The sequence below is a fragment of the Balaenoptera physalus genome, assembly GCF_965194825.1.
Source record: "Balaenoptera physalus genome assembly, chromosome: 18".
Classification (NCBI taxonomy): domain Eukaryota; kingdom Metazoa; phylum Chordata; class Mammalia; order Artiodactyla; family Balaenopteridae; genus Balaenoptera; species Balaenoptera physalus.
In genome coordinates, this window is record NC_138899.1 from 11,888,963 (window position 1) to 11,911,896 (window position 22,934).

The window sequence follows — 22,934 nt, forward strand, 5'->3', positions numbered from 1 at the left end:
TGTTAGCATTTCTAGATGAAGAAATGGAGGGCCAGTGGTTGAGTGTTTTGACCAGAGCCTCATGGCTGGGAAGAATGTCTCCAAGCTGATTCCAGAGTCCCATGTCCTTCCATCTACTAACTGCGGGGGTAATATTGTGAGAGTTCTCACCTTAACTCAGAAACTACTTCTGCTAAGAGTGAGGCGAAGTATATTCTAGCAGGAGCATTGTGTCCCCTGGGGTCTCATGTGACCGACTTTGTGAGGCATATGCACAGCCTAAAAGAGCCATAATCAAGGAAACTCGTTTTACTCCTGGTTTATGAAACCATTTTCAGACCCCCTCATTCCTGGTAGCCACCCTGTAAGGCAGCATCCCCACTTTAGAGATGGGTAATGAAGAGTCAGAAACCTGCAGAAGGCAGCTGAGCAAGTACAGATTCTGCCAAATCCATCAAAAAGGCAGGTGCCTAGTATGGACTCCTAAGCCCTCAGGTAGAAAATGTAGCTCAGGAAAACAAACGATAAAAGGACCTGTCGCTGACAAATAAACCTTGCTAGGAGGTTTGAGTCTTACATCTATGTCAATAGTGATGAAGCCTACATCTACAGAGCTTGAGGCAAACCCATGTGTATTAGCCTCCCATGGCTGCTGTAACAAATCACCACAAACTTAGTGGCTTAAAACAACACAAAATTATTATCTTAAAGCTCTAGAGGTCAGAAGCCTGACATGGGTTTCACTGGGGCAAAATCAAGGTGTTGGCAGGGCTGATTCCTTCTGGAGGCTCAAGGGACAGAATCCGTTTCCTTGTCCTTTCAGCTTCTAGAGGTCACCACATTCCTTGGCTCCTGGTGGCCTTCCAGCAATTGCTGTCACCCCAACTTCTGCTTCTGTCTTCATATCTCCTCCTTTGACTCTCTTAATGACACTTTTGATTGTGCTGAGGCCACCCAGATAATCCAGGATAAACGCCCCATCTCAAGGTCTTTGAATGAATCACACCTACAAAGTCCCTTTTGCCGTGGAGGGTAACAGATCCACAAGCCCTGGGGATTGGGACGTGGACATCTTTGGGGTACCACTGTTCTGCCACCCACACCATGCGACTTCAGAAATGTCATCCCCAACACATCATGCAGTACTTACATCTTTCCCTCAATTTCCCTCCCGGCGATGATAGGGAATACTTTTCTCTCTGCATGCAGGTGCGAGCTTCTCTGTTAGATCCAGCAAAGACGCCTCTTCCTTCCCTTCCCAAGTCTAAATCCTAGAAAAGCACTATTTACGCCCATCATGCTGCTGAGGGAGTTATTCAGTTTCTAGGTAGGTAATAAAACATTAAAGTTAGGGTTTCCATCCCTAAATGGTTCAAAATATGGAATGTGCTTCATTAAATAGTAGGAAACAGTCACCTTAATGGGGAGATTCCATCAACTAGTGGGGAGCAATAGTGTGTCTTTCTTGGTTTTTCCTGCTGTCCTCACAAGCCAGTAATCACAGAGGTGTATAATGTACACTTATTTTACTAAATTCTTTAGCCAAAAGAGAGACAAAAGCACTGCTAGGCTTAGAATAACAGTAACAGCCAGCATTGATTCCACGGTTACTATATGCCGGGACTGGCTAAGCTGTTTTACTCTGATCAGTAGTTAAGACCAAGTGACCCATAAAGGGTGCTAGAAACATCGGACCACTCAGGTATTCCGATCAGATTTACTATCAGGATATCAACAATAGACCCAACTCTACCAAAGTAAACAGAACCTTGTGACAGTTGAAATTTGAGTTCAGACTTAAGGCTCAATGTAACCCCCCCTTCCGCACTTAGCTTCCTCAGACAGCAAACCTTAGAGGACACGGGTGTATTAAGAAATGCTGGGCTTCCCTGGTGGCGCAGTGGTTGAGAATCTGCCTGCCAATGCAGGGGGCACGGGTTCGAGCCCTGGTCTGGGAAGATCCCACATGCCGCGGAGCAACTGGGCCCGTGAGCCACGACTACTGAGCCTGTGCATCTGGAGCTTGTGCTCCGCAACTAGAGAGGCCGCGATAGCGAGAGGCCCGCGCACCGCGATGAAGAGTGGTCTCCGCTCTCTGCAACTAGAGAAAGCCCTCGCACAGAAACGAAGACCCAACACAGCCATAAATAAATAAATTAATTAAAAAAAAAAAAGTCTGACTCTATTAATAAAGGAGTGATAATTAGTCATTTAAAAAAAAAAAAAAAAGAAATGCTGACTGCAGTATTATATCCAGTAAGTAGCTCTGAATTCTGAATAAAAGAAGAGCTTAGCAACCTCTGCCCCACGGCAATAAAAGTGGTTCTTTGGAACACACAGCTTTCAGAAAAGAAAAAACTTCCTGAGCCATGAGTGGGTGCTAAATCTCAGATTTTCACTTGAGTGAGTTCAGGAATTTCATTTTCCATCATGTAGTTCTGGGTGCGACGGTTGTTGTAACAAGGTTTAAGATCTCTTTGCTGTAACCCTATTCATGTTTGAGCTAAACAAAACCTTTGCCATTATTATTTAGCAAATAATTGGTGCTAAGTAATATTTAGCCAAAAAATTACAGGTGCTACCCTGGCCAGGTGAAGTCTTTCCCTGCAGACCAAAATTCTGAGAAACATGTGAAAGAGATGATTGTAGCAAAGCTCCAGGCTGTCTCTGTTGAGTCTAGATTTTCATACCCTCCTCCTGCTTTTCTCTAGAAGGCCCATTGCAAGAACCAACCTGAGCCGTTGTGTGGACGATACTCATTGCTTTGTCTGGTCTTTGGGAGACAGCGGTAAGGCTCCATTATCTGAAGTCTAAGTAGGCGGAGCGTCATATGGTCCTGCTAGATCCTCAAGAAGACGGAGCAAAGAAACAGGCTTCCAATACTGACAACAGGCTCGTCCTGTAGAACTTTGCAAAAGCGCCTTCCTGGCAGGTCCTTTTATTTCACAGCAGAGTGGCCGTCTCCCCACTCTGGTGATGAAACACGGCAACATGTAGAGTCTGGTGATGAAACGTGGCTTGTTTGTCCCCGATGGTCCCATCAGGAAACCGATGGCATACTCAAAATAGGGGCGTTTATTCACAGAAAGACATTTGGATGGGTGGGGGGCAGGGCACCGTAAGTGATGGTGCAGGTACCCGGCGTATCGGCCTTACTGTTACCACCTGTAGGAAGTGGTACAAAACCGGGATGGAAACCTTGAAGGAGAGTCGTGTGGAGAGAGAGAGGGCCGACCTCGGAGGCGCAGTGGCTGACACTTGAGGGTTCAGCCATCTGAGGTGGCCTGGGCGAAGCCTCAGGGAGAGGAACACCCTGACCCTCTGACCTCCTGCCACGGCTCCCCACTGGCCAAACTCTATGGGGATTGGGAAGACATGGGGACACTGATGAGACCCACCAGGTCAGCCTCACCGACAGAAGGAGGCTAGCGGGGCAGATGGAACTGCTAAGTGGCAGAGCCAGGATATGAACACGGTACTTGATGACCGATGTGGCTGGTTCTTTGGAATATGTATTCATTCAACAAACATTTAATTTGCACTCTGGAAAGCACCGTGTGAGGGGCTGAGGATTCTGACGTGGTAGCATCTCCCACTGAAGGACCCATCGAGCCCTGGTCGGGGGCTATCCACATGGAACTCTTACAGCCATCCTAGAAGGTGGGTGGCGTTATCTTCATCTGATAGGCAGGCTGTCCACAGGGGAGGTGGGCTTGCCCAGGGTCACGGGGGGTCAGGACTGAGATCCCATTACCCATCTGACCCCATGCCCGCATTCTTCACATGTTGCCCCTGAGAGCAGCCCCTTCCCACAAGGAAGTCTAACTGGGGAGAAAACCAGTCTATTAGTGGTGAAGAACCTCCTTCCAGAATTTTAATATTTCCCACCTTAGGACAAGGACTAAAATAGCATCACTGCTCTTAAGTGGGCAAGAGTGGGAGACTGTCTGGTGTGGGGCGTGAGGCCATGCTGAGCTGGGGAAGTGCGGATACCCACAGCCCAGCGTGAGCAGCTTCAGGAAGGAAGACCCCGGCCCACAGGATGAAGGGGGGCCTGGAGGACCACGCGGTCCAGGCCCAGAAGGGAGTTCCTCAGGCAGAGCTGCGGTGTTGTTTCTTGTGGGATGGGGCCCTGGACTTGCACATGATGAAAACACAAGGTGGCAGGTCCGAGAGGAAAGGCCCAGAACGAGGAAGATGTAAGAGCTGGCGCTGGGGGCCGTGGTGGAGACGCCAGCGTGCTGTCGGCTTCTGTATCCGGTTCCCTGCCCCCCACCCCCGACCCCGGGACACAGGGCACAGGAGGGTCTCTCTGGTGCTCGGGGACAGGGCAGGGATAAAACTTACTTACGTAGATCGGTCAGGCAACTCGACCTCGCAGCCTGTGTGTGATTCTCCGAGTGTGGTCCCTGGGCCAGCAACACTGACATCCCCTTGGAACTTGTTAGAAAAGCAAGCTCGAGGGACCACGCCAGGCCTACAGGGACCGCAGCTCTGGGCGTGGGGGCCAGAAGGCTGCTCCCCCTAAGCCCTGGGGCTGGTTCTGAGGCAGCCTCCAGTCTGAGAACCATTGCTGTGGGATCCGTAACTCCGCAGGGGACTCTAAGCTGTGGTCAGTGGGGCTGGAGGAGGAGCGGCAGGAGAGGGGTGGGCGCGTGGAACAGCCTGTGACAGACCCTGATAAATACGGGCCAAGGTGTTGATATCGGGAGCAGCGCAGGTGACACTGCAGTCAGCTCCGGCCAAAATTCAGCAGAGACAGAAAAGCAGGGGCTGCAACAGAGGGGATGAAGGGTACAGGTAGGATTTAGAAGGCGATCAGGGGCACCCGGTTTGTACCAACTCACTTGGATTCTCACCCATTTTCTTCCTGTTCTCCTAATTCACTTTTCTGACGCAAAGACGCTGGGGACGTGGGGATGGAGACCACGTGGTTCTTCCAGCAGAGGAGAGGCGGCCACAGAAACTGCTCGTTATCGCCCTCTGGTAACGAGGGGAGGTCAGAGGCGGCTTCGCGAAGGGCACGTTAAAAGAAGGCTTCCTGGCAAAGCGGTCGCTGTCTTGTTGAGGACTTTAGGCGGGTGCGCGTGGCGTGTCCCAGGAGCCTTGTGTGCCGGGGCCGGGCAGGAGGAAGGGCGGCCCGGGGAACAGGACGGACGTCGGACCTCACTGTGTAGCAGGCACTCTTAAGCGTTTTCTATTTAACCCCCATCCAAACCCTCTGACCTTGTGGGACGGTGAAGTTTGGATTCTATCCCGTGGGCGTTGGGCAGCCTTTTTAAGTCTTTTAAGGAGGAAATGGTTTCGGCAGATTCTCTGAGCCTCTGGCTCTCCATCCTGTCCACACACGAGAGTTGCCCAAGCAGGTGATTGAAAGAAAATGCAGTCACCAGCCCAACCCGACTCGGAGAAGCAGCCCAAGCCTGGGACTGGGATGGTGGACAGGGCCGGAGGGTCTGGACAACACACCCGACGGCCTGACCGACACGGAGGGTCTGTCTGAGCTTAACTCAGCCAAAAGCATTTTAAGTACTCGACTTTAACGGTGGCATTTTGTTTTCTTTCAGGAATGTCCGTACAGCAGGTGAGTATCCTTTCTACTTCTCCACGTAGCTTCATGATGTAAACTTCACAACCTGTTTTGCCCGTAAATGTTCACAGCTGTGCTTTATTCGCTTAACAAATGCACCTCATGCATTTCACACCAATGAGGGGACCATCCTGAGTTCCTGTGTGACATTTCTTCTCTTTAGGAAATGCTGTGTACAGGCATACCTCATTTTATTGTGCTTCCCAGAGACTGTGTTTCTGTACAGATTGAAGGTTTGTGGCAACCCTGTGTTGTCAGATGATGGTTAGCATTTTTCAGCAACAAAGCATTCTTAAATTAAGGTATGTACCTTATTTTTTTAGACATAATGCTATTGCACACTTAACAGACCACAGTATAGTGTAAACGTAACTTGCATATGCACTGGGAAACCCAAAACTTTGTATGACTTGTTTTATTGCAATTATTGCTTTATTGCGATGGTCTGGAACCAAACTCACAATCTCTCTGAGGTCTGCCTGTCTAGCTTTTCTCAGACGAACAGTAAAACTATAAAACAAGAAAATCTTCACTTCATTGTTGCCTCTATGTAGAGTGTAAGGGAATAAAACTTTGTGTGTGTGTGTGTGTGTGTGTTTATCATTTTATTTGTGTTTATTTTCTTTTTTTTTAACATCTTTATTGGAGTATAATTGCTTTACAATGGTGTGTTAGTTTCTGCTTTATAACAAAGTGCATCAGTTATACATATACATATGTTCCCATATCTCTTCCCTCTTGCATCTCCCTCCCTCCCACCCTCCCTATCCCACCCCTCTAGGTGGTCACACAGCACCGAGCTGATCTCCCTGTGCTATGCGGTTGCTTCCCACTAGCTATCTATTTTACGTTTGGTAGTGTATATATGTCCATGCCACTCTCTCACTTTGTCACAGCTTACCCTTCCCCCTCCCCATATCCTCAAGTCCATTCTCTAGTAGGTCTGTGTCTTTATTCCCATCTTGCTACTAGGTTCTTCATGACCTTTTTTTTTTTCCCTTAGATTCCATATATATGTGTTAGCATACTGTATTTGTTTTTCTCTTTCTGACTTACTTCACTCTGTATGACAGACTCTAACTCCATCCACCTCACTAAAACTTTTTAATTCTTGATTCCACCTCTGGAGTGCCTCTGATAAGTTACCAAACACGCATCCGCTACTTTCCGTGCCGTTAGCCCTCGTTGGTGAACATGGACCAGCAAGGAGCTTGTTTCAAACGCAGACTGTTTCTCTTTGTCAGAATTGCTTTGGTTATCCCTTGAGCATCTTCTTCATCGTGATCAATGAGTTCTGTGAAAGATTTTCCTACTATGGAATGAGAGGTAACTCTTCAACACTCTCCCCGCCCGCCCCCCGTCAGTGAAGAGCCTGAGTCACCGTAGCCACTGCTAACTTTGTTGCCCTCTCCTCCTCCACCACCCTCGGCAAAAAGCGATCCTGATTCTGTACTTTCAACGTTTCCTCGGCTGGAACGACAATCTGGGCACCGCCATCTATCACACGTTTGTGGCTCTTTGCTACATGACGCCCGTTCTCGGAGCTCTCATTGCTGACTCCTGGCTGGGGAAGTTCAAGTGAGTCGCGGCAGCTTTCTTGTTAACGAGCAAGCCAACAAGTAATGATAAGCTTTGGGGTTTGGGAGGGTGGGCTAGGGGAACGAAGAATCAGGGAACGTAAAACTCTCAGGAGAGAGTCCCAGGCCCTGTTTCCGCTCATCCTCGTATTGCCAGAGTTCAGCACAGTGCCTGGCATTCGGCAGGGTGATTGCAAATAGCATCGGTAGGAATATTTTTTTCCTCCTCTAAACACTTATAACATCTTTGTCGCATCTTGAAATAGTAGTAGGGATAGCATCTGTTGTTAATGATGCGTGAGAAATTAAGGGCTGGGAGAACAAAAAAGCTCCCTCGAAACAACGCAGCTGCTGAAAGGCTCAAACTGCTGGACCACAAGCACGGGGTGCTCAACCAGTCCTGCAGGAAGAGTTCCAGGAGTGGGCTCGATGCGGGGGCAGGGGGCGGGTCATTGGGACATTTCCTTGGACTTAACACAGAAGGAAGTAAAGGCTCTTCCAGGTCAAATGCATGACATGGGCAGAGGCAGGAATATTCACTATCTCAAAATTACTCAGTATAATTCAAAAGTAACCAATGGACCACTCCTGCCCAAATATTGTTACCAGGTGCAAGATAAATCTCTCTGACTGTTTAAAGATACAGGTCCTCATTTCAGCAGTTAGGTAACAATAGACACTGAGTCTTTCAAATAGTTGAAAGAAAGAACAGATCTTCTGCCTCCCCAGGTTCCCGCAGCCAAAACTTTGCTCAGTGCTTACATGCTGAGGACCGAATTCTTCAGCAGGCTGCCTTGCAAAGGTTTATCAGGTTATCGTCCCAGTTTGAGAAACAAGGAGAATCGTGACTGGGCTTTTGAAAGTTGGAAGCAGAGGCCTTTTTGCACTGGCGTAGGAAGTGTCTGGCTTTTGTACAATTAACTTGGATTCTCTTGACCTCTTTTTACACAGGACAATTGTGTCGCTGTCCATTGTCTACACCATTGGACAAGTAGTCATCGCTGTGAGCTCAATTAATGACCTCACGGACTTCAACCACGATGGAATCCCTGACAACATTTCTGTGCACGTGTGAGTTGATGTTAACTGCGGCCCTACCCCATCCTCTCACTAGTTGCTTGTTTGGTGCTCTAATTTAAAAAAAAAATTTTTTTTTTATTGAAGTGTAGTTGATTTACAATGTGTTAGTTTCCGATGTGCAGCAAAGTGACTCAGTTATACATATATATATTCTTTTTCATATTCTTTTCCATTATGGTTTGTTACAAGATATTGAATATAGTTCTCTGTGCTGTACAGTAGGACCTTGTTGTTTATCTATTTTATGTATAGTAGTTGGTGTCTGCTGATCCCAAACTCCTAATTTATCCCTCCCCCCTTTGGTGCTCTAATTTTTAATCGTTTTCCTTGAACCTTCAGCATAAGCGTAAGGAAACCTTTCCTCCCTCATCAGCGTAGAGAAAGGTGTTTAACTGACTCAAAGTTGGGTCCTCCGTATGTCACCATCCTAACAGTTGTCTGGAGTCATTGCTCACTTGAAGGCTTGGTGTCTTGGGTGCATCTCCCATGAGGCATGGTCAGTGCACAGGATGTTTGTATTAATCTCGATCTTCCCTAGAGGGACATTAACTCCCACAGACCTTGATCCTCAATTGCCCCAGGTTTCCTCAAGACTCTGTACCTTTGATTTTCTGTCTTGTACCACATTTCTGCTCATTTTTCAGTAATTCAGTTTCATAAATATTTTTTCTAGCCCTATGTTCTGCTTTCTTGATGAACAGTGCTATTGACAACTGCTCCTCTGTGAGATGAATTTCCCTTCATGGCAGTCTGGCTTAGCAGACAAGTTGTAAAGATTTATTTCGTTTCCTGTTCTTTTGCTTCGATTCCTCGATCTATGAGTAAACCATCTAATGGGTTGGGAAAATATTATTGAAATTCAAATTAGTATCTGCAGTATCTGTGTTTCTGGTTTGTTAGTCAGTCAGATTGCCATCCAGGCTAGGTCCCTGCATGTGAACCCGTGGTGCCCCCAGGGAACTGTGTAGGTGGAGGGGAGGGGGTATAAGTAGGGTATAACCCACAGCTCAGATTTCCAGGATCTGAGTCCCACAGAGGAGCTGTAGGACCTAGGCCAACTTATCTCCTCCACACCTCAATTTTCTAATCTGCAATATCAATTAAGAACATGGACTTTGGAGCCAGGCTGTATGGGTTCAAGTTCTGCCTGTGCCTCTTACTACTATTGATCTTCAACAAGTTTCTTCACCTCTGTGCCCAGGTGTCCTCACTTGTAATAGTACCTGCCTGTGCGTTAATCCAGGTAGAACACCTAGAACACTGCCTGGCAAGCAGCAGGTACTCAAGAAAGCTTAGTGACTTATTTTATTTCATGGGGTTAGTATTGAAACCTGCCTACAATCCTCACGAGAGTGCATGGTATATAATATTCAATTGGCCACATTTTTGTTGTCCTTTAAAATGCTCAGAGTGACACCACCAAACACAAGTTGTTTTAAGAGACAAGCAAGGTGAAAGAGATGCTTCTGCCAGTTAATCTAGGAAGATGGGCATGATTTTTTAAAGAATTCTTTCTTTGTGCAGTATCTTCCTTGACTTTATCTGTTTCATAAAATATTTTTTTAGCATTTTAAAACAATATTAGCAATCAAGAAGATATGGAATAAACACTTATAAAACCTGAAATTTGTAGTAACCTATTGTAAATCTAACAAAACTACAAAATGAGGGTTGGTAAATTCTGTGAGTGCTTTTTTCAATTCAGGAGATAAAACACAGATAACTTGGAAAACACAAAAGTAAATTTAAAAAATACTCTTTAATCCCTTTTATTATTATAAATAATCTTTTTTATTCTAAAAAGTTATAATAATAAACATTTTGCTCTACTTGTTTCAGTCTTCTGTACTTTGTAAACAAGTTAAGATCCTACTACATAACCTGCTATTCTGCTTTGCAATTAAATCATGTTTTCTAATGTCTTTTAATGACTATTATTAGTCTATTATGACTGTACCAGAGACAATGCTTAAAATTTCACTTACCCATTCTTTTTTTTTTAAAGTGTACACTTTTTTTAAATAAATTTATTTATTTATTATTTATTTATTATTTTTAGCTGTGTTGGGTCTTCGTTTCTGTGCGAGGGCTTTCTCTAGTTGTGGCGAGCGGGGGCCACTCTTCATCGCCGGGCGCGAGCCTCTCACTATCGCGGCCTCTCTTGTTGCGGAGCACAAGCTCCAGACGCGCAGGCTCAGTAGTTGTGGCTCACGGGCTTAAGTTGCTCCGCGGCATGTGGGATCTTCCCAGACCAGGGCTCGAACCCGTGTCCCCTGCATTGGCAGGCAGATTCTCAACCGCTGCGCCACCAGGGAAGCCCCACTTACCCATTCTTTTGCTAAAAATCATAAGGCTACAAAAGAACTCCATACATAAATCTTTGTTCCGTATTCAAGCCATTTCTTTAAATTTTCTAGATGGTAAATTATTAGATAAAAGTATGAATTTGAAGGCCCTTGAGTTCAAGTTTCATTCAGCTGTCAAGACTGCATTTCTGTGAATTATCTTCTCATACGGGTTGAATCCCTTCTCTGTGTGCCTGGTCCTCTTAGGGAAATTAGGGGAAAGGGAGGCCGATGCTTTTAAGGATCTCACATTTCAGCAATACTCACCTCTTTCCCTAGGGCACTGTCCATGGTTGGCCTGGCCCTGATAGCTCTGGGTACCGGAGGGATAAAGCCTTGTGTGTCTGCATTTGGTGGAGATCAGTTTGAAGAGGGCCAGGTGAGAGCATGCATCTCCACAGAAACCATGTAAGTGATTATAAACACCCAGGAATCAAATTCCACGGTCAAAGTGTATTCTCCATTGGAGGCTGTTCAAGTACACGTGAAAGTAAGACACTGACCAAAGCTAAGTTCAAAGTCAAGTCAGATCATTGGCTACAGTTGATCCATTACTGTATAGCCAAAGTCATCCTACCTTATCCTTTTTTATTACAGGAAAAGCAAAGAAACAGATTTTTTTCCATCTTTTATTTGGCCATTAATGCTGGAAGTTTGCTGTCTACTATCATCACTCCCATGCTCAGAGGTAAAAAATATCTGAAGTGGACCTTGGTTTTTCTTTTTTTAATTGTGACGAGAAGTCAGGTGAAAAGGTTGAGTCCTTGTTGGTTTGTCCTGTCCCTCAATTCTCCCACGATGCCTCGGCTGTCACATACATCCTAGAGGATACAGTGAAATCTGGAATGCCAGCTACTTTTCTTTCAAGATTTAACTCCTAATCTTAACTGAATCCCTTATCCCCGAGACCCCTGAAAAATTTAAACCGTCCTTAGCATAACAATCGATTTTTCTAAATTATTGTTAATGCAAAGTCCTTACTCATGGTAAGATATAAGACAAGAGAGGCTGTTTGGAAACCACACCGGGTGGGCCATAGTTGACATTTTTGCCTTCAAGCTTTGCTCCCCAATGACGTTCAGTGAGTCAGGAAGAATTTAGCAGGCAAGGTTTTATTCTTTGCTTTCCCATCATCTCAGTTATTTCTAAAAGAACTGCCCCCAAGGAAGAGAATGGGACAGCATCTATCATCAGCTCATATTTTTGTGCTTGTCAGCACTCCACTGAGGGTTTATGAATTTCCCATGTGGAAGGGAATATCTGGGGACAAATTAGACCAAAACAGGACTATGGTGTCCACACCTCGAGTCAGAATAAACCATGAAAGAAGATAGTTTATGGAGTTTATGTACTTCTGCCTGTAGTAGCACTTTGAAGATGACACTTAAACCCCATTCCAACTTGCTTTGTATGAAAATTTACTAGATTTTATTCTTATATTATGTTTTCTCACCCCCTAATCTCCCCCGCCTCCAGGTTCTACTAGAATATGTGCTGTGCATGTTTGAATTAGAAAATGTGTAATAGGATAATTTTTAAGGGAAAATTATGGCTCTCATACAGATATAACATCAGCATGACAGAGATTTTATGTAACTTATTAGTTAATGAGGGAACTGGAAAGCTGCTACAATCAGTTCAAATAAGGATTTGACTAACAGAGATTTATGTTCTTTACTGGGTGGGGGGATTATTTTACACTGCTGTGAATAGGAATCATTTGTACAGTAACGAACAGGAAACATTTGCATGGCTATAGTTTTCTGCCTAGTTAACTTCTTTCTCTGCAGAACTGTGAAACAGTTGGTCAAAAACAAAGACAAACCCCTTTAGGATCAGATGATTCCTGGAGGCTCCAGAACTCCATTGAAAGGATTTCCAGTAATTTCTGTTGCCCCTTCCAAGAGTCTTAATTTTTTCCCTACCAACCCTAGGATTTCAGAGCTAAAATAGATCTTCAGACAGGAGTTAGGAGACTATGGCCCACAGGCCAAATCCAGAAATCTGGACAAGACCATCCATGTGTGTATTGTCTATGGCTGCTTTCACCTACAAAGGCAGGGCTGAGTAGTTAGGACAGGTCCACAGCCTAAAAGATTTACTCTCTGGCTCTTCACAAAAAAGTTTATTGACCCCTACCCTGGGTCATCTAATTGTTTTCTAATTGGCATGAATTCAGGGACATATAATCCTGATTTTCCAGGGCCCTTTGATTTTACTTTCTGAGTCCCACTTTCTTCACATTATTGTGTCTAGGTCATTTTCATCTCTCCCACTAAGTAAGTCCACAGAACATAAGGGTTCCCACTGATTTTGGCTTAGCTGGTATCAGACATCTATTTAGTGGCTAAGGTTAGAACCCGCCTCCATCTCCTGCTCTTTCTACTGCAAAGCCGTTTGCTCAGCCTTGTAGTAGACATCAGTCTACTGCAATGACAGTCTACTTGCAATGACATCAGTAAGACAAATGGATAAGTCTAGAACATTAAGTGAAAACAATACGTAAGAACCAGTTAGGGATTTACAAAACTGGGAAATAGATAAGTATTACCATTGCCATAATGAATTTTAATCTTGTCATTTCTCCCCAGTTCAAGTATGTGGAATTCACAGTAAACAATCTTGTTACCCATTGGCGTTTGGGGTTCCTGCTGCCCTTATGGCTGTATCTCTGAGTAAGTAGAAATCAGTTGAATTAATACAGTCCTATGATCAGGTCAGGCCCTCATATTAATTGTTGTGACCAGTTTTTAAAAGTTCATGTAACAAATTGTAATAGTAAGTAATACAAAGAATTGCCACCCCATGTTAAATATACTCTGAGAATTCAAAGAAAGTAGAGTTGGCATATTGTTTCAGAGAAAGTAGGATCAAAAAAGAGTCTAGAGGAAAAGGGATCAATTGAGTTGGACATTTAAAGGTTTGAAACTATTTAGGCAGATTAAGAAGAAGGTAAAAGAATCTGCTAGACTAGGTGAACCCATGGCTGAAAGCTTTTGTTCTTATCAACATGTGCTCATCTACAACTTGCCTGAAGACATGGCAACCTGGTCCAATTGTCACTTAAATATTTCCAGTGAACATCTAGTTTTCCATAATGTATCATCTCTAAATGTTTCTACAAGACTGTCTCCCCTCTGGGAGGAATATATGTGTATAGTCATTTGCACATAAGTTCTTGGCATTGGCTTTTTAGGAGGTCTGAAGAAGTTTTCTACAAGGGATAGTCCAGTTTAAAAGATGGTGGGTGTCTTCATTTCCTTGGGCTGCCATAACAAAATATCACAGACTGAGTAGCTTAAACAATAGAAATTTATTAATTGTCTTACAGTTCTGGAGGCTGGAAGTCCAAGATCAATATGTCAGCAGGGCCATGCTCCCTCTGAAGGCCCTAGGGAAGAATCTCTTCCAGGCTTCCCTGCTACCTCTAATAGTTCCCTGGCTTGTGGCAGTATAACTTCACTCTGTCCATGGCCTTCCCCCTGTGCGTGCATCTGTGTCCAAATTTCCCCTTTTGATAAGGACACCAGTCATTTTGAAGTAGGACCCACCCTAATGACTTCTTCTTAACTTGATCATCTGCAAAGATTGTATTTCCAAATGAGGTAACATTCTGAGGTCCTGGGGACAGAGACTTCAACATCTTTTGGGGAGAACACAGTTCAATCTACAACAGAAGCAAAAGAAGGAAACAGAACCCAATAACTGTCTCAAGCCTTCATAGCATCTCCTCCCTCTCAGATGAGGTAGCAGTCAGCACTATCACATTCTCTGATTTTTTTTTTTTTTACCAGTTTTTAATAGTATTGAGTATGCCCTTATTTCATCTCTTTTGCTCATGTTGTAGTAATTTAGCTTTATCCTTACACTTAGGTGAAAGCTCAGGATTCGCCCCCTTTTTAACATCCATTTTCTTCTGTAATTGTTTAAATATTGCCACTCTCCCCTAGAAGGCTCGTATATGCCGTCTCTCCTCTAATTCTGGGTAAAGAGATAGGTTTTCAAAAACTATTGTTTTATGCCAGATGCTGTGTTAAATTGGCATCAGGTAGATTCTCTTTTCGTCTCTATGAGTCATCCTTACATCAAAGATTATGCTTTTTCTTATAATGAATTTGAGAAGAGGCCAAATCCCATGCCTTACCACCATCTCTAGAAGTTCCTATCGGCAACAATGCTATGCTTGAACAAGTTCATTAGTTAATCAGAAGCTTAAAGATTAAAATATTGGTTGGCAAAAAGAGATAAACTCAACTGGGTATTCCATGTCTGGATTGAGGGAAATTAGCATTGGGTGAGAATACAAGTAAACTTCTCTTCCTTTAACTATAAAGAACATCTACAATCCAGGCACATACTTGGAGATATGCTTGAGAGTTGGCCCTTGTCAAAACGTCAAGCCTTCTTAAATTGAGGAAAACAAGTAGAAGTCAAACAATTCATTGATGTTTTAAAATTACTGAATTGTGGTATTGGATGATCAGAAATCCCAGCATAGGGATTGTGGTTTTCAGAGTCTTTTGCAGAAAGGCTTTTTTTCCCCCTAAGTTATTTTCACAGTATTATGCATTTTCAAAGAAGGTCCATGGAAGAATGGCCTCATTGAAAGAGAACTTTTAACTTTTTGTAAAACTGTAACTGCACATGCAATTAATGGTAACTGTTTCTGTACCATGACCACAGAATAAATTCTGCCATATGTGATTAAGTAGAAGTTTCAACAGATTAATTCCTATTTTTGTCTGAAGATTTAAAAAACAGAAGAAACTTTCTCTTGCTATTGCAGCCAGAAAATTAAAGTTGTGTTCTATGTATTTGTAGAATAAGGCATTAATCTGCTTTGTGAAAGCATTTAGCCCTGTAAAGAGGGATAGAACTTGTGCTCAAATAGCTCTACCGAGTGTCTGCAAGCTGCCCCAAGTTCTGGGAAGGAGATAGTATTAGGCTTCAATATTCATATATGAGAACACAATATAATATTTCTCAGAAGCTGCTGTGATTATTAGAATCAAAAGCACTTTGGAAACCAGGAGAGAGGGAGGTAAACCCACTCTATGAGTAATCCCGGTATTTCCAAAACAAGGTTGTAACTCAAATAAAAACACATATTCTAGTTCACAGATAGTTCTGTCAAACTCCCTGTTGACTTATCTTCTTTTGCCCTCCCCAGTTGTATTTGTCATTGGCAGTGGAATGTACAAGAATGTCCAGCCCCAGGGTAATGTCATGGCTAAAGTCGCCAGCTGTGTTGGGGTAAGTATTTCAGTAGTCCTCTCTCTCAATCACATTTAGTCACCCCAGAGCCTTCTACCTCCTTTAAAGTAAAATTCAATGAATCTTTGACTTTCCTTTAGACATTTTGTTCGTGTTCTTTCCTTTTTTGATAAATTGAAGTTTCTTATAAAACTCACCAAATGGAAAAGGACACAAACAGAACTCAAAAAGGGAGGGATGGAAATGGCTATTGAACTTATAAAATAAGATCAGTGGTGAAAGAAAAACAAATCAAAGGGACTCTTTACCTCTCAAAATGACAGACAACATCTGATGTTTGTCAGGGAGCAGTGAAACAAAAATGGAGAGGTCTGGTTTCATAGTGTATATCCAGAGTCTGAAGTGTGGAAAGTGTCAGTAATCCTACTTGCCGGAACTAAGGCCAAGAAAATAACTTTTAAAAATGAACACAGCTTCACATTAAAAGATTATCAATGTGTGTAATACTTAGAAAAAAATTTATGACAAAAATTGAAGTCCAGCAAGTTGCTGAAAATAGAACAGTGTTTAACTTATAGTACATCTATATCATACTATGCAGCCATCAGAAGTCTTGTTTCCAAGACTACTTCACCAAATAGGAACATGAGGAATATGGTTTCTTCCGTGTGCATCTACACGGTATGTGTCCACACAGGCACATTTTAAGGCAGGAAATAAATATTGAGTGTAGGAATTTTAAAATAATGGAGTCAAATAACTTTATTCTCAAATGTGCTACCCATTTTTTTTTTTTTAGGAATATCTACATTGTATAATCAGGGAGTAATGTGTCACTCATTTTTTTTTTTAAGTGTGGATAATCTTTTGGATGTAAAGGCAGCCTTAAGATAACTTTAGTCACTTACTTTCCCCTTTTCCTGGTGTTACTGTGTTAAACTATACATGTATGCTTTATCAAAGTCAAAATTTCTCCCGCCTCGCTGCTATTCCCTTTTCCTCCTATACTTTCCTCTAACATTGGAACTATTCCCACCAAAAAGCTTTTTCCAGTCTAATAGGAATGATCCAATTCCAGTGATCTCTAAGTTCTTTCTTCCCAGGTAATTGATGACTTAGTCCCAATGCCAAAAGAACAACTTCGAGCTATTTAGTCATGAGAATGATATTGTTACTTCCCAGCATCCTAAGTCATCTCGTAGCTTTGAGTTATTGCTTTTAAGTCACAAAGTCATATGCATGTCCCCAGCTGGCATCACTGTCGCCTTCTCCTGCTGTTACATCACTGTGAATGCACTTTGCTTTCCTAAAGGCATCTTACAAAAAAGGAATCTTGGAAGCCTCTGATTTTGTAATGGGTAGTGGTAGGTAGGTATGTTTTTTGGATCAGTGTTACCATGTTTTAAAATATGTTCAACTATAATCTTTATTTTCTTCTAATTCTGTTTCTATGTAGTGAGTTCTCCCTCTCCTTCGTGTGACTGTAATACATTGTAATAGGCCTTCACCATCCAGTATGGTAGCCACTAGCCACGTGTGGCTATTGAACATTTGAAATGTGGCAAGTGCAACTGGGGAACAGAATTTTAAATTGGATTTCACTTAAATTAATTTAAATTATGTAATTTCTTATACACATATTTCTATGTAGTGGGTTCTCTTAAATTTCAAAACCAGTACTCAATTCAGTTATTGGACAGCTTTTAAATATGTTTGAAGCAACTTAGGTGTGTAAGTCTAGTTTTTCAAGCATAAATTTTAGGCAATGTAAATACACATCAAACATTTTTGATAAAAATTTAGCATCCAAATTGAAATGTGGCGTAAGCGTGAAGTATACCCTAGATTTTGAAGACTTGGTATGAAAAGAGAATGTAAATTTTTTCATTAATTTTTTAACATTGAGTACATGTTAAGACCATATTTGGGGTTTGTTGGGTTAAATAAAATATATTTAAAATGAATTTCACCTGTTTCCCTTTTACTTGTTAACATGGCTACCAGAAAACTCAAATGGCAAATGTGTCATGTGTTGTATTTCTACTGAACGCTCCTCTCTAGAGAACCCGGAGAGTAAAGTAGTAAGTAACAGCGTGACTTTGTTTACCCCGGCTCAAATGCTCTCAGTTAGTGAGAGGTTTGAAATAAATGCATGTTATGCCTTTAGCATCGTCATTATACTAACGTCTACAATTTTATATTTTGCTTCTCTCGTAAGTCTTCCATTAAAGGGAGTTTCATTGAAATGTGTTGCACTGATAAAGGAATCAGTTCTGTTTTGAAACTTGATTGTTCTTCCTTCCTTCAGTTTGCCATCAAAAATAGGATTAGGCATCGGAGTAAGAGATTTCCCAAGAGGGAACACTGGCTGGACTGGGCTACCGAGAAATACGACGTAAGTGATGATTATTGCTACAGCGGCCCCAGTGATCGTAACACGTATTATTAAATAGGCTACATGGACAGAATTATCAGTCGTATCTTCATAAACTTTGTTAGCATTTTAGATAAGACTCTGTGTGAGAGTGCTTATTTATATTGAAAAGAACTTGAGAAACAATGGATATAATTTATCTGGAAACAATATTACCTCTTCACAGATGTTCATGTGGAATAATCTGCCATTAGTGATATGTCATTATGACCACAAAACTTTAGTTTGAATATGGAAGAGTTAAGTGATGGTGATGGGATTTACATTTAGTGAATTTACATTTAAATTTGAATAATTTACCTCCTAAAGATGTTTTCACTCTGATTTTCAACACCTTAGGAATTCGGGGTTTTCTAAAGAAACCTGTGATAGGGTTCTTGGACCAATTACTCACCTCCCAGCTTGTCTCTAGATGCAAATATGTCTACGCTGAAAATAGCACTGGCTGAGCGCTCTGGCACAGGTCATGTCTGATTTGTCCCCACCCTCACTCCAACTGCAGGAGCGGCTGATCTCGCAAATTAAGATGGTTACAAGAGTGATGTTCCTGTATATTCCTCTCCCCATGTTCTGGGCCTTGTTTGATCAGCAGGTAATATGAAACTGTGTTTCTGTACATCTTCATTAACAAAACATTCTTTGGGCATTACCGCATAGCAAGCTGTACTTACTTAGTGTTTAGCTCCTGAAAATGTTCTCTTCCAGTTCCTTTTTTATCTTTCATTTATTTGGTAACTGTTAGATCACCTTGGGTTTCTTTCTTTCTTTTCTTTTTTCTTTTTTTTTTTTTTTAAATGATCTAGATGGTTCTATCCACATTTCTGTGACAAAACAATGAAGAAAAGTAGGCGGGGTCAAGTAAATGAGCCTTGGGAAAGACAGGTATCCAGGACTGCTGCCAGTCAAAGTGAGGATACAGAGCTTCTCTCCGGATACAGCATGTAAAAGCTGTATTGTCTTTTATGGGATCCACAGAATATTTAGACTGAGAGGGACTTGATATCTTCCACACTGAAATGGGATTCTTGGGCTAGAAGCACCATCCAGAAATGTGAAATGCCTGCCAAAGTCATTCTTATCAGAGCAGGAACTAGAACACATCATTGACTTGTCACCCTGCTCTTTCTCCCACAGCTGGAAGATGAGTGCCTAGGAATTTTTCTAAATAGGGTTAGAAAACCCAATGCATGATGCTCAGTAGCCAAAGTAATAAGCTATCCTTTCTTTTAGAAACTGGGGTTTAAGAAGAAATTTACACACATGTATGGTTTTATTGTGCAGGAAGGATTATTAAAAGGGTAAACCATCTCTTGGAAAAAACTGAGTATAGACATTAATCTCCTTATTTGTAAGTATGGAATTTAGACCAACATCTTAAGAACAAGTTTTGCATGTTGGGCGGGGACTGGTTATTAGAATCAGGCTTGCACTAGAAATGCACTGAACACCTTTTATCTGTGTGACTTGGTGTAATCCTTTAACCCTTCTGAAAGGGTAATAACCCAGGACAAGGCTGTGAGGATCAAAAGAGAGAATGTATAGTAAGTAATCAGTGACTGGCTTATATTAAGAACTCAACCGGTAGCATATTTCCTGACTTTCTATGATGTTCTCCTAGTAGAGATGATAGATTATGTTGAAGAATTCACATATCCAGTTCTCCATGGAATATATAACATATACTTGTACAGTCCTGCCTCATCTTTTACAAAATAGGTTGAATATAACTAGGCTGCCCAGGTTTAAATCCATCACTCTCTTGATGGAATTACATTTTAGGACAACCTAGGCTGTCAACAATAGGCTCTTTTTTTTTTTTCACATTTGCATTATATCACCATTTTACTTCTTAAAATTTACTTTAATGACAATGATACTCCCTTCTTGTTTTTTTGTTTTTTGTGTTTTTTTTTTTAACATAACAGTAGGCTCTTAACAGTAATAATGTTCCTGAAACTTTGATCCCAGTGAACATAAAATATCCTCAGGGTGTGAAGATGCTTTCACCTTGCAGGTGATGTCAGCTTCCCAGCAAACCTCAGAAATACATTTTTGCCTTTATGAAAGAGAGCTTATCTCATAGTGGTACTCTGTAGGCTCTTCGTGAGTGGTTGGAGTGCTATATGTTGTTAGCTGAACAGCAGAAATGCAAGTTGTTTCTTCTTACCTACAATCACCATGGAGCTGGGAGAGGAGCCTGTTGTTGAAAAACATCTTTAAACCGCATAGCAATTCGGACCTCATTCCTGATTTGGAAAAGGCTCCGCACTGACTTATAAAATGTTTAAAACCCACATTCCCAAATGACGCAGTAAACTTACTTGTTTTTAAGGGCTCCAGGTGGACACTGCAAGCAACAACTATGAGTGGGAAAATTGTAAGTCTGGGACCTGGAGCTGTTTTACAGCCCCTGGTCCCTATTCCTTTGCTTTAGCCCCTTTGCCCCCTTTTTGCTTCCCTCTCATAACATTCCAACCCCCCAACTGATCCTCTGTGCGAACTTATCCATGAGATTTTCCGCCTCTTTTTAGGGAATTATGGAAATTCAGCCGGATCAGATGCAGGTAAGAGAAGATATCTAAGTGGCTTTCAGAGCTCAGAGCCGCCACGGAGGCAGTAACAGCTTCTCTCCGCTTCCCCTGCAGACCGTGAACGCCATCCTGATCGTCATCCTGGTTCCCATCATGGACGCCGTGGTGTATCCTCTGATCGCAAAATGCGGCTTCAATTTCACGTAGGTGACCCTCGGGTTGGGGTTCGGACTCCATCTGTCCCGGGGCTTTGTGGATGGGCTGCGCTCCCTCAGCTCCCAGAGCCTCAGGAGAAAGAACGTGTGGCTCCTCTCCCATGACACCACCTATGTGAGGGAGTTTTCAAAGAAATATTTTTGAATCAGATGCCTATGTGCCGACGTTTCTGAAAATTTGCCCTTAAAATAAAAGTGCTATTAATGGCACCCTGAAAAAAGCCTCTCATTAAGGCTCCCTCGTATGTGTAGATGATAGAAATAGTAACTGTGGTCCAAAGTAGTTTCTAGAAATTAAATGTCCAAATGCAAATGAGAAGCTGTAACATTTATCCTCCTTAGTCCTGGTCATGAACAAGAGACAGAGAGACGCTTGGAATCCACGTGTTTTGGGGGGGAGTTGGTTTTGCCTGGGGGAGGCGGGCGGGAGAGGGGTGCTTCCCTTGTGGGTTTGCCATCAGCTTGCTCGCCTGCGGCTGGCGGAGAGACACCCTCTTGCTTGTCCCGCCAGCTCCCTGAAGAGGATGGTAGTCGGGATGCTGCTGGCTTCCATGGCTTTTGTGGCAGCTGCAATTGTGCAGGTGGAGATCGAGGTGAGTTGCTTTCTGATTCTCCAGTGGCCTTTCTTGGTGGGTCTGGTGGAGTGGCCTTCTCCAGGACCGAGAGGATGAGGGAGGCCAGGGACTTGCTGATAAACTAAGTCCTGGGGCTGTGGATGATGTGCTGCAGGGCAAAACAGTCCCTTTCAGTCAGCGTGCCCTGTGGCTCCTTGTCACTGCAAAGGACGCAGCCAGGAATAGGGCCGAAAGGGTGCACTCAATTAGGAGAAAACTTAGATGGCAGTTACACAGGGGCTTCCATTTATAATACAGTGTTTTGTTTTTTTTTTAAGATATAATGTTCTCTTTAAATTTTTATTTATTTATTTATTTATGGCTGTGTTGGGTCTTCGTTTCTGTGCGAGGGCTTTCTCTAGTTGTGGCGAGCGGGGGCCACTCTTCATCGCGGTGCGCGGGCCTCTCACTGTCGCGGCCTCTCTTGTTGCAGAGCACAGGCTCCAGACGCGCAGGCTCAGTAGTTGTGGCTCACGGGCCTAGTTGCTCCGCAGCATGTGGGATCTTCCCAGACCAGGGCTCGAACCCGTGTCCCCTGCATTGGCAGGCAGATTCTCAACCACTGGGCCACCAGGGAAGCCCAATAATACAGTTTTTATAAGGGGAGGGAAGTTTGTGGAACTTGTTCTTTTGCTATTTAAACTCCTAGGAGATCTGGTTAAAAGAGGTTCGTCACTCACAAAGTCCTTCAAAAATGTGTAAATTGTGATGGGAAATTGTTCATGGGAAGATGCCTTTTGTATTCTAACATTCCTGATGATGGTTGGTTCCCGAGCTAATCCACAGAGGGTGTTATGTAGTATGTAAGATGAGAGGTAAAATCTCTCTCTCTCATTCTCTCTGTCTCTCTCTCTCCCCCCATCCCCTCCCCTCCTTTTCCCACCCCTCCACGCCCATGTCTCTCTTTTTCTCTGTCTCTTTCTCTATTTCTGTCTCTGTCCCTCTCCCTCCCTCCCTCCTTCCCTTCTCTCTCTCTTTTTAAATTTTTAAGTGTGGTAAAATATGTATAACATAAAATTTGCCGTCTTAACCATTTCTACATGTACAGTTTGGTAGCACTAGGTACATGCGTACTGTTGTGACCTCAGTCTCTAGAACACTTCTCATCTTGCAAAACTGAAACCCTGAACCCATTAAACAACAACTCCCCATTTCCCGTCCCCCCAGACCCCCAGCCATGACCATTCCATTTTGTCTCGTTGAATTTGACTGCTCTCTGTACCTCAGATAAGGGGAGTCATACAGTATTTGTCCTTTTGTGTCTGACTTATTTCACTGAGCACGGTGTCACCAAGTTTCATCCAGGTTGTAGCACATGTCGGAATTTCCTTCCTTCTTCAGGCAGAATAGTAGTC

General features: G+C 43.0%; 1 protein-coding gene across 4 annotated transcripts in view; it reads left to right on the forward strand.

The window, feature by feature from the left end:
• The window catches only part of SLC15A1 (solute carrier family 15 member 1), a 50,815-nt gene that overhangs the window by 10,418 nt on the left and 17,463 nt on the right, over nt 1-22,934 (forward strand). The window contains exons 1-16 of one of the 4 annotated variants that reach the window (XM_082434639.1): nt 3,557-3,639; nt 4,882-5,060; nt 5,547-5,563; nt 6,814-6,895; nt 7,006-7,147; nt 8,098-8,217; nt 10,851-10,950; nt 11,169-11,259; nt 13,163-13,246; nt 15,742-15,824; nt 18,094-18,180; nt 18,722-18,811; nt 20,552-20,596; nt 20,751-20,783; nt 20,865-20,953; nt 21,477-21,558. In XM_082434639.1, the coding sequence (XP_082290765.1) occupies nt 5,549-5,563; nt 6,814-6,895; nt 7,006-7,147; nt 8,098-8,217; nt 10,851-10,950; nt 11,169-11,259; nt 13,163-13,246; nt 15,742-15,824; nt 18,094-18,180; nt 18,722-18,811; nt 20,552-20,596; nt 20,751-20,783; nt 20,865-20,953; nt 21,477-21,558 (1,143 nt within the window). In that variant the 5' untranslated portion in view covers nt 3,557-3,639; nt 4,882-5,060; nt 5,547-5,548. Of the gene's footprint in view, nt 1-3,556; nt 3,640-4,881; nt 5,061-5,113; nt 5,872-6,813; nt 6,896-7,005; nt 7,148-8,097; nt 8,218-10,850; nt 10,951-11,168; nt 11,260-13,162; nt 13,247-15,741; nt 15,825-18,093; nt 18,181-18,721; nt 18,812-20,551; nt 20,597-20,750; nt 20,784-20,864; nt 20,954-21,476; nt 21,559-22,934 lie in introns of those variants that run through there. The other 3 variants (XM_082434638.1, XM_082434641.1, XM_082434640.1) reach the window with 3 other exon arrangements.